The 12,329-nt window shown below is 34.5% G+C and overlaps 1 protein-coding gene across 1 annotated transcript; it reads right to left on the reverse strand.

Moving 5' to 3' along the window:
• Positions 1-502: 502 nt before the first annotated feature.
• On the reverse strand, positions 503-12,003 carry LOC129268917 (liprin-beta-2-like). Its single transcript, XM_064115335.1, has 3 exons — positions 11,428-12,003; positions 10,170-10,305; positions 503-2,007 (listed from the first exon to the last, which is right to left on the reverse strand). The coding sequence occupies exons 2-3, from the start codon at positions 10,240-10,242 to the stop codon at positions 1,766-1,768; spliced, it is 315 nt and encodes a 104-aa protein (XP_063971405.1). The 5' UTR covers positions 10,243-10,305; positions 11,428-12,003; the 3' UTR covers positions 503-1,765.
• Between the last annotated feature and the right edge of the window lie 326 nt (positions 12,004-12,329).

Below are 12,329 nucleotides of genomic sequence, written 5' to 3' on the forward strand. Positions count from 1 at the left end.
GTGTGCATCATATATATTTTTTTAATTAAAAAATTGAATTGTTAAAGCCTAATTTTAAGCTCTATCATGGCAGTGAGAAATCTAAATAAGAAATGTAACTAAAAGAAGGAAGTGTTAATCTACTGGAAAAAACACAATATGGCATTCTTTTTGGTTTAAGAATAATATTATGTATGATGATGTGTGAACGTTGCCTTGACTCCTATATCAGCCATTACTTTCATTCTATTGTTATTCATCTATTGTGATGCCTAGTAAAGGAAACATGTTTCCCTCACCAATGCATTGCTTTCCCATCATTCCTGAACGCATGCATCGCCATGTCAACACTGTAGTTAATTGGGACGTCAACCTTGTAAAGAGCATAATGCATTACAAGAACTCAAAACATGTTTCTAACCTCAAATTATTAATAATTAGGTTTGACAGATCAACTATTAATTTTGTACAAATTTTTTCTTTTATTTATTATTTATTTATCTATTTATTTGTATATTTATTTCCACCCTTTTCTTGTTAGCACAAAATCTCAAAAACTCCTCCATCAATTTCCTTTAAGATTTTGATCAGTTTTAATGCGGATCTATTATGCCATGTACTGTTCAAGGTCAAAAGGTCATTGTGACATCATCTAGGCGCCATTTTGTAAAATCACATTATCAATCATATCTTCAATATAAAAAATAAATCATATTCACATCATATTAACAACAGGTCAAATGTCAACTACCCATGTCATCAAAATCATGAAGAGGTCATGAAAAAAATTTTAAATGCTAAAAATCACTTTTTGGCCAATTAGAGTACGTTTCAGGTCATTTTAAGCATTTCAAAATTTTGCACGCACAAATATGAGTGTTTCACACCGTTAAACAACATACATGTAGTATTGCAGTTTTTTTATAATTATTATTTGTAACATTATTCTGAGGAATTTGATACCTTGATCAACCTGCTACACTGTAGTATTTAGTAATAAATCAATTAGCCTCAATCAAAGTTTACCGCACACGCATACCACAGGCAATATTTTTCTTATTCATTTTCATATTTTAAAAAAGGAATATGTAAAAAGCACAGGTTGAAATCAATAATAAAAGAATAATTCTAGTGTGTTATAGAGTGTAGGCTAAAGATACAGCTCAAGATGAAAATATTTTTTGACACCACAAGTAGTGCACTGGGAATTCATATTTTGAAGATTCAATGCCTATCATAATTTTTACTTACAATTCACAATATATTTCTGGTTGTTTGATAAAAAGGCACAGCGATGTATTGAGTATGGAACCCCTTTAAATGATATGATTATAATTGCTGTTTCATAGTTAATTGCACTGAATCACAACAAACAATTTAATAAAATAGTTTTGAAACCAATCATAATTGTGGAACTCCCCTGAGCACATACTGGTATACATGGTAGGCCTACATCAACAATATTTTACTGCAATAACCCTTCAAAGAGCACTTTCATGACGTTAAAAATGTACGCATACATGTAGTTTCATTTTCATTGAATCGAGACTGTATAACTCTAAGGGGGAAAATAATGATGTTGTTTTGAAACTTATTTGAAATATGAATTGTTAATTGAGAGTGGATAGTGGATACATGTGCATATCAAATACCTTGAGCAGGTCATAAACCTAAAAATACTATGATACTTTTTCAAAGCTGCAACATAGACTGTACATGTAAATGTACTTTTTTTTTGTGAATAGGCCATATAAAAAGTTATGAAGAATTGCAGCCAAACATAACGTCAAAATCTTACCTTTTTATCCCCAAGTAGACGTACAATGTACTGCCTGGTAGAATCCTCTACACGATCATGAAGAAGGTTCTCCTCTCCGTTCTCTATCGCTCTCTCTGCCGCGAAGCGGAGTTCTGAAATGAGTCGCGGAACGTCTGCGTGTGATCCGTTTTCTTTTGGATGTGTGATGTTAACTTGATTATTAGTAACTACTGGTCCATTATCATAGTCCATACCCTGTAGCCTGGTACCTACAAGAAATAGATGGATAAAAATAAAATATCCATCACAAAAAAATTATCAACACCCATCATAAAAAGTACATCCGGGCTTTAAAAAGAAATTAAATTCCAATATTTGACTGGCGAGCCACACAAATGAATACCCTCCCTCCTTCTTATTCTTTCTCTCTCTCTCTCTGGAGAAGTTTAACTGTCTTCCATATTTTTTAATCAATATTTTCTGAAACTTTCACGTATATAATCTCTCCTTTAGTATAGTTTGTTATTATGACTGCTAATGGATGGTTAATGTAGCACTAATGATTTTCAGTTTCACAGTAAAATTACCCATTCTCCATACCTTTATAGCCTGGTACCTACATGTATCTACTTCATGAAAATACCAGAAGAGATTTTTAAAAAAAATCAAGGAAAAAATCTTAATGTAGAATTATTTCAATGAGTTTAGGCCTTTATGTTCCAAGTAAGAGATCAAGGTTTGACCAAGTGCAGACATTGAGTTTGCTCAAATGCTACAGTAGCCTAAATTCCTAAAACACCTCACAACTTGTCTACATGATGTACACAAATGTATGAGGTGTTTTAAAAATTTACAAAATACTTTTTTTAAGTTATAAATTGCACTTGACTTGACAAGAAAGAACCAATGAAGGTCTGTGCCTGTAGACTACATGTTGTGATAACTGTCTATTGCTATAAATATTAAGTGTACTTCATCTTGTAATGACCATCCATAATGACACTTAATATGTATTCTCATTGGTACTAATGATTTTCAGTTTCACTCATTAATTTTTTTTTAACGGAAAGTCTTTTCTAAAACGTGCGTTTCAGATCTGGGGCCCGTCTTACAAAGAGTTTTTATTGATTTGATCAATCGCAACTATGGAAAGCCAGCAAAGTCAACATCTTAAAATGCATGTTTGTTCAAAAATAATTCTAGATATAAAGTATATTCATTGATTCATTGATTTCTTGACAATTTGGTGTGTTCTCCTTTGTTTATAAAGGACATTTTGCAAATTTCCTGTACAAAAAATGACACTGATGGATTTCCATAGTTACTATTGATTGGATCAATCGTAGCTTTTTGTAAGATGGAGCTCTGAAGTAATTTTCACTGACAAATTTACTCTCAGCCAATCAGATGCAACGGTTTTCAGTAGCTTATAACAGATAGTCAGTGAAATGGGAGCGCCAAGGAGTCCAGTATCATAACAGGTGTGAGTGATTCTTCATGCCCATGTATTGCATGGAATTGATCAATTCTGTACAGTACATTCAAATAACATGGTTTTAAAAGATTTTGTTGAGCTAGGTTTTATGGACCATGCAGAAGAGTGAAAGGTTTTAAAGGAGACATCCAAAGAATCAAAAGTATTTTATAATGACTTTATGTGGTCATCATTGTAAAGGGGAAGTATTACTAATCAGATATATAACTTCACTTTTCAAAATAGTGATCAGAGATTGCAGAAATCAGCTCTCAAAAATGATTTATTTTCATGCCATATTTCTGCCTTCCACCGGTCCTCTTGCGAGCTCCAGCTGAGTGACGTCACACAATGAGCAGTGAGCAGCTGAGTTGACAGCAGCCCATTAGAGACGATCTTTCCAATCAGCGTTTTTTGCTCTTAGAATTGTTTATTCCTCTTAAGATTGGTCTTGTTATATAGATAAAAGTTTGAATTTACTGAACAGTGAAAAAAAGTGCACATTTAACGTATTTTGGTAACCGATATTTAGCTTAAAATTTTTATTTTTTTTCAAGAAATATATGTGAATAAACAAAGCATATTTTCACGTAGAAATCACACTTGCGTCACATTAATGTTATAGTCAATATAAAGCATAGACATTCTTCTTTATGACTGAACAAAAATTATGAAATTTCATTAAGTAGCAAAGTCAGGAAGCACAAAAAAAACACGGCAATATCCATCGCGAAATTACTGAAATTGCAGTTGAATTGCCGAAGCATTATTAGGAAACAGCGGCGAGCGGACTTTCTTTCATATATCTTAAAAATGCCTTCCTATTAGGGCGATGGTCTGTGGCCAAATGCGTTGGCCATTGTTTTGTCATGTGCGAGGACCCTGGTTCGAAACTCGGATTTTTTTTTTCTGGGTATTTTTTTTTTATTCCTTCCCCGTCCCTACCCATCTTTTTTTTCTCTTTTTATTTTCTTGTGAAATTCTATTCAGACCTGTATTTATCAAATCTTGCTTCTTAATTGCTGCTTTTGATTTTCAAGTTCTTGATTAGATTATTTCTACTCTTATTTGGGATGGGAGGGGTAGAGTTAAAAGTCAAGTCCACATCAACTAAAAATTATTTGAATAGAGTGATTTCCCTTGTTGTTTTTACTCAAAACAGTCATATACACAAAACAATGATATGCAAATTAGAGTTGTCACTCACATCACATTCGTTTCTATTTTTTGTGGCATTTTGTTTTTTATTCTTTGCAGATTTGACGATAGGAAACTCTTCATCTGATCACAATAGGTTATATTTACGGAACTGTTAAAATAGTAATTATATAAATTTGAATCAAATTTTTAATGAAATTTCCTGCAATATCTTGTTATTTTTCTTTAAATTCAAATGAATTTTTGATTGCGTGGACTTCTCCTTTACTCTTAATGTAGGGAATGCATAGCAAAATTTATCCAGAAACAAAATTGTCTTAGAATATGCAAATCAGTAATTGGACACATATGTTCACTTTTTTTTCATCCAGGCCACTTCCTCACATCCACCAGGCTTTCAGTCTTATAACAAAAATGATAAACCATCACACAACATTCACAGTGCTTCACAATAAATATTTCACTTCTGTTCATACATGCAATAAATATTGTGGAAAACAAATAAAAGGCGTACCCATATTCAAATACCGTTTAAAAGGACAAATATATTATACCTTTCGAGAAAAATCAGCACGTTAAATATCTGATAACAAAACATAATTATGGGGCACTGCAAGAAACTTATGTTCAATTGCAAATCAAGCGTAAGTCTTAAATTCAAATTCAAGCGTAATAAGGTCGAGTTGCAATCGCAATTCAACTACATGTTTAATCAAAGGACTTACCCTTGATTTGGGACGTGTGATTGAGTATAACATTTCTCGCAAAATGCCCTAGTAACATTAAAATTGTTCTTTCGTTTTAAATTGTGTGTTATTATTTTTGACAAGCTGTATTCCTGTCCAAGTCAAATTTCTTAGTTCTCTCCAAAACTGTGCTCAAAATTGTTTCCAAGATTGATAAAGAATTTTTTTCTTTTGTATCATTATCAGTCTACAACTTGCAAACCGTAGGTCCTGGAAAGAGTGAAGAAAAAAATGGCTATATCCAAATCATAGTAAAAGGACATGATGGAATCTCCCAGATTGAGGTAGCAAGCCGAGACCAGAGTCAGCAATTGTGCAGATCTGTGTGTAGAAGAGAGAAAAAAAGAAATAGTTTAAATAATCAAATCAAAGTATGAATTTAATTATCGTGATGATTGATGACGTGCGGTGGCATGTAATTCCCGGTCAACAACAAATGATAGTAGGTTTAGACACCTGAAAAGTTCCACTCAGAACACTGGTGCTCTACCTCAAGTGATGTTTGTGTAGGCCCCACTCCACTTCACTACCGCTACACTACCGCACATGTACGCCACACCTACCCGGGTAGGTGTGTAGCGTAGTGTAGGCTGTAGCAGTACTCCAGTAGTGAAGTGGAGACTACACGAACATCACTTGAGGTACGGTGCTCTCTGAGTCTCTGTGTCATTACAAAGATTGCATTTATCTTCATTGTTGAAGGCATTACGCATACATATATGCAGCAACACTCTAATCAGAAAGAAACACCAGACTCTAATTTTGGCCCACCCAAGGGTTCATTACATGCCGCCGCGCACAGAAAATTCAAGCCATAGAAGTCGTGGACCCAAGAAGTGAGATCCCAGCACGCGCGACCCACTAGTTAGAAATCCACTGCCAAACGCGGTTCGTGGTTAGTATACTAATACTAACCTCGCAATACGTACTAGTAGTATACTAATACTAACCTCGCAATACATGTGAGTGATTTTGGCCAGGAATCAGGGTAATCACTGCTGAAAATTTGTCTGGCTTCATGACATCGGCATCATGGTGTGTAATTCTGTGTATAATAAAAACTTAAACATTCCTCTGAAACAGCAGATTTTCAGCCATGGTCCATACCACTCAGTGCTCCTAAATAATTTAATCGCCTGCCTGAGTCCTGACCAGTTTTAGAAATCTGAAGAAAAAATCTGCTGGAATTGTGCCACTCACACGTATTAAGTATACTAACCTCGCACCACGAACCGCGTTTGGCAGTGGATTTCTAACTAGTGGGTTGCGCGTGCTTAGCCTGGAGGCGTCTGGGATCTCACTTCTTGGGTCCACAACACACGACTTCTATGGCTTGATTTTTCTGTGCGTGGCGGCATGTAATGAACCCTTGGGTGGAATTGTGCAAAAACATTATTTCTAAAATAAAAACTTTTTAATTTTAATAGTAGTTATGCCAAAATGCATGATTCTAAACTTATATCAGATCTGTATCTGTCATCTGACCTGAATGCATCGTCAGAACAAGTACAGTTTCCAAACATGCTTACCTTGACTTTTGACTGGATCAAACAGCGTAGCCTGCAACATGCATCGGGAGCAAGTGAATGGGACCGTGCAGCTTGGAGTTTTTCAATAGTTAGTAGAGCAACACAACGAAGACTGTCGAGTGGACAAAATCGATCTTTCCAGTTCACAATTCAATAAAAAACGGGCAAAATAACACAGTTCTGGTTCCCTTATAGTCTGAAGTTGTCGAAAACAGAATTCGGATGTCACATTACATTAAGAAAACGGTAAATTCGGAAGATATTGAAGAGGTCAGTAAGGTGATTCAGTGTATTATGCACAGAGGGATGATGAGCTCGATTATTGTGTGACGTCATTATTCTCGACTGTTTTCACTGCGTGAACTCATCGGTCTGGGGGCGGCTGGGGGGCTTAGAATGGTCTCTAATAATTTCATTTCTTGCATTTCCACGACATCAATAAGACTTTTTAGTGACATATTTGTGTATAAAAAGACAAGACCTTTCCATTCATATATAATTTGTCTATAATCATCACAAATCGTGAATTTTCTTTGGATGTATACTTTAAATGAATTTAGAAATGGGACAGAAAATTTCCAGACTCTCATTTCAATTTATATAGAAGGTCTAATGTACATGTACATGTAGGCCTACCGCCTACATGTAGATATTTTAATGAACTAAAAAGAAAATTTAGATAATTTATCAGTTTTCCATAACAATGGCAAACAACATACAATAATACAGGTATTGACAGTAATTACTCACTTCCATCTGTCTCCTGGTTGATTCACAAAAAATAGCACAAATCACCAAACATTCCAAGATTGTATTCCAAACTATGTTCCTATAACTAGTTCAAAAGCATTAAAACGCATCAACATGAGCGTACATTGTAATACATACAATGTACAGTATGTTCTCTCTATCAAATACCATAACAATTGCTCACACACTGTATGAGTGCAGTGATGACAAAAGTTTATCCCGTATTTGTATTAATCTACACTGCAATACCCACATTCAAGTCCCCTATTGTGTCAAATCCTGAGTTTAGAACCCGTAGAAGGTTGCTATAATTCCCCTTTCTTTCTTTTTTTGCCCTGTGGGTTTTCTCTATCTCTCATGCATGACATCAAAATAGACCTGTTTTCATCAGGCCTGTCAAATGATTTTTACAGACAAATTTGCTCTAAGCCAATCGTAATCACGGATTTCAGTAGCTTATAACAAATTGCCAGTAAAAAATCACCATTAGTTTCATGCAATACTCCCCAGATTTCATCAGCACTATTATTAGAAATACAACTGTTCATTCATACTGATCTGACAAACTCACTCAATAAAATTAATATCCTAACAAGACATTGATAACCACCATTAATTGTCATTGTTTGCAACTGTTTTCATTGGGCATCATATCTACACATCTTCAAAGCACAAAGTATTTGATATTCAAATAAAACAAGAAAAAAATGAGAGTGCGACATCATTGACTTGCTCACTTGCAAATCACCTGCAATGTGCATATAAATGTTGTAAAACGGAGCTTAATTTACAAAATGTTATAACTTTCCAAATCCAATTTTTGATAACATTTTCAGAGTTAAGTTTCTTCAATATTTCTCAACTTTATTCATCATATTTTATTATGTAGAGGTGGACTTGAGGCTATTAAAAAGAAGTTGTAATACTGAGTAGGATTGATCAAGGCTTTCAAGAGCTAATAGAGACTGATGGAAACATACAACAGAATGAATAGTTAGAATGTAGGGTAATGACAGTCAACCTGAAAGATAGATTGATATGATATCAATCTTTGTGGTTTTTTTTTTTACATTCATAATAAATGATAGTAAGTTTTTGTATTGAATTTTATCAATTTCATAGAAATTCTCCTGAAAATATGAGATTATATCACAGCAGAATAACAAAAGTAAAACTGCTACATGTACATGATGTACATATGTCAATATTGTTGAGTCTTTGAACATATTAATACTGTACTCTAAATTTCTAAAACTATCATGAACAATCTACTGCACTGTAGGCCTATATCATTACAAAAATTATCAAACTGAGCTTGTACAGTTTTAGTTGTCTTTTTACTTTACTTTTAAATCTCCAAGATTTTAGGCAATTCAGACGGAATTTATCTGAAAATTTTGTACCCCATAATTTTCTTCTCTCATACATATGCACACTGAACATGTATACATGATCATTGATGGTATTCATCAAAAGAGATGAATTGCAAAGGAGAGGAAACTTCAATTGTGATTTTCTAAAAATAGTTCAACACCCTATCTAGCATACCTGATAATATGATGCAAAAGAAAATATCAAGGAATATATGTGTAAAAGATGATGAATATGACAATATAACGAGTCAGTGGAGACTATTAATTACATCTACATGCCTCATAGGTTTGGTACAATCCCCCTACTATACCAGCTCATAGGGTAATCCCACACTCATCATACTAATAAAGGAGAACACCCTGCTGCCAAAAATAGCTTATGTGAAAACAGAAAAATCACAGCAAAGAAAAATTATCATTGAGCTTTTGGAATAATTTTGGTCACCTACATGTAGTACCATATGAAACCTGGGGATGTTTCGCAAAGATTTAAGTATGACTTGGAGTCACACTTAAATGCTTTAGTTGCGTGCTGTAAAAAGGCATGACTGCATTGGTCAGACTATCCCAAGAGAAAGATCACTACTGTGTATTATTAATCCATGCGTCTGCATTAAAGTGCGACTCTAAGTCATACTTAAATCTTTGTTTTAAAACGCCCCCATATAGCCCTTGCCATCATTAGCATATTAACAGGCCAAGAATCCAGATGGAGTTGGTAATGTACATGGTTTAAGGTATGACTGACATTGCACCAGTGATTGTAGTTTGGCAGGATGTGAATCAATGCTGTGAATCTCACGAATGATCCTTAAATCCAACCATGATACCATTACTCATCCAACAACAATTAGACATTGTGCGTTACCACAAAAGAAGATTGGATATTTTGGGAGATTCTTTATCTAAATCTGTTTTACAAAAGTTAAAGTTGATCGACTCATGAAGTCAATTCATCCATCCATCCATCAAGTGATTTGGTCATTTATTTACACTTTAATTTAATCTTTTTATTAAATTTCTTTCTCAATATTCACATGAACAAACATTCATTCATTCATTCATTCTGTCTTCATTCATTATTCTAAATTCCATGGATTTGCAGGTAAGTACGAGAAATGTGAATTCTCAACAAGTTTGGAGAATTCTCTTTTTTTAATTTCCCCTCACTGACAATAATACAAAACTGCTTGTTTGAAAATGGGGGTTAAATTGTTATTAAAAAAATAACTAAGGTCTATTTTCTGTTACTGAAATAAAGTTCCTAATTCCTATATTCATCTAACTTTATTATAAGTTGTATAAAGGAAGAAAACAAGTTAAACTGCTGCAAATACGATTAGTGACAAAATTTTAAGAAAGCTATGACAACAAATGGTTCAATAAAAAATCACATCTTACCTGCTATGATATCATCCATCTGTTCAAGAGCAGCAGCTAACATCTGGCTCGCATCTGATGCTAAATTTGTCATCTTTGTTGCTATGGTAACACTAGTTTTCTAACAGATTAGAATGAATTCTGAAGCTTCATGTACCTATCAAATGGAAAGAAATAAACAGAAATCTAATCGCTTTATTTCTTGATGTGTTTTTTATCAAATTTTCAGGAATTTCACTGCAAATCACTTTAACAACTCATTATCAAATTAATTACTATCAATATTACCGGGTAATTCAAAAGAATAGATCAATCTTAAACTTGAAAAGAGGAAGGTATATTTCAATAGACAGTTTATCATGTTCAATTCCCTTTTTAAAAAAATATTGAAAAAATAAAGATAAACCAGTGCATTTTAAAAAGTATATTTGTATCAACATAATTGTGCTGCAGACATACCGCCTCAGGGAGTAGAGTACATGTATGTAATGGTACTAAAAAAAGTGAACCCCACAAGAAAATGAAAGTGTTCATTTTCTGCCATGTTTTAGATATTAATCTGTGAAGTAAGGTGATGAAATATTACATTTAATAATGCTTGATTCTCTAGTCCCATCAAACATTGTCTGCATTCAACAGTCCGCATTCTGAAGGAGTGCATTTTGCAGTGGGGTTCACTAACTTTTCAGCACAATTGTATGTGCCAGGATCTGATTTTAAAGAGATCCTTTATGATGAGTATATGCTTATCATCATATTTCAACTGAAGGATATTTCAAGATCAATCCATAGGCTGAATTACAGTGACATAAATTAAACTGTTCAAAAATGATAACAGGTTTCTCCAATATGAAAATGGAAAACGTAACTTGGTAAAAAAGCTTTTTGCTTGCTAATGGCTATAGAGAGATTGTATGTGTGTGTGTGTGTGTGTGGTAGAGTGACAAATAAGGAGAGAGAGGGAGAGAAATAATGACCTATAAAGTTGTAATCTTCATAAAAACAGGCCAATCCCTTCCCTACTAGCAATTTCAAGTCACGTTTATGCTTCAACTCTGAAGAGGAGAGGTCACAAGACCCAGCACGTCTCTTCAGCTATTGACGCAGTTCCTTCTTCTATTATCCATCATAACCACACAGAGACACAAGTATGCTGCTTCCATCAGTTGCTATGGAAACGACATCATCTTCTTCACTCCCACATCAATTAAAAAACAAATCCTCCAAGTCCTAATGCTGCCATTAATCTAAAAGCTCATACATTTATTCATGTGCTTACCATAGATTCTCCCAGTCTGCTATTTGCTCACCCAGATCTCTAAGGATTCCAATGGTTGTGGCTCAATCGAAGAGTGGTGTGGTCTTGACACCTTCTTTCCACCAATAACTCAGCTTTCAACAACAAGCTGGTCGCATTACCAGTATACTTTTACAGTGATATTCTAGTCAATCCACTTACTCCTTGCTTCTAAAATAGTCTTTGAAACTGTCAAAGGATGTCACGCAGCGGACGATTTCCCTGATGGTATCAGTGCACCCTGCCACTACCTCTCCCACCCCTAACGTCCTGGGAGTTTAATAGGTAGATGATGCGGTCTAAGTAGGGGATATCAATAATGGGATGGTCTCAATGATGAGTGGCTCTCCCACCCCTGGCCACTCCACGTCCTGGAAGTTTGAATCCAAGTCACAGCCCAAGAAACTGATGCTGGCTGATAGGGAAGTCAGGATGATGTCATGATAACACTGCCAGTCAGGTGCTGGGCATGGAATGTCTTTGATCTCTTGAGACGGACAGCAGAAAATAGATTAGGGTCATATGACACAGTGAGACCGTCTCACCTTTTCATTCCTGTAGCAGGAGAGAGAGCGGAAAAGAATGATCATTAATGATAAAACACAAGGCAAATAATTGTACCTTTATAACACTGTGCTGTCGCAAAACTAACAATTTTAAACCATGCAGATACATGTACACTATACACATTTACATCAAGATTTATTTACTTTTCCTCCAGAAATTGGCAACAATCAATAATATTTATATTTGTTTTCATAGTTTAAAAAAAGAACATGCACAAAAAAGAGCGACATATTCTGAATTAATTAATTAATGAGACCTGGGGGGTGCTTCACAAAGATTTAAGTATGACTTAGAGTCGCACTTAAATACCGAGTTGC

Source organism: Lytechinus pictus, unplaced genomic scaffold, assembly GCF_037042905.1.
Source record: "Lytechinus pictus isolate F3 Inbred unplaced genomic scaffold, Lp3.0 scaffold_27, whole genome shotgun sequence".
NCBI classification, from domain to species: domain Eukaryota; kingdom Metazoa; phylum Echinodermata; class Echinoidea; order Temnopleuroida; family Toxopneustidae; genus Lytechinus; species Lytechinus pictus.

What these genes read in the sequence shown, in the direction of transcription:
- LOC129268917 (XM_064115335.1), bottom strand. Translation starts at nt 10,242, where the DNA reads ATGACAAATTTAGCATCAGATGCGAGCCAGATGTTAGCTGCTGCTCTT. An exon ending in GATGGATGATATCATAGCAG is followed by an intron (nt 2,008 to 10,169) that starts GTAAGATGTGAT and finishes TATTTCTTGTAG; the next exon opens with GTACCAGGCTACAGGGTATG.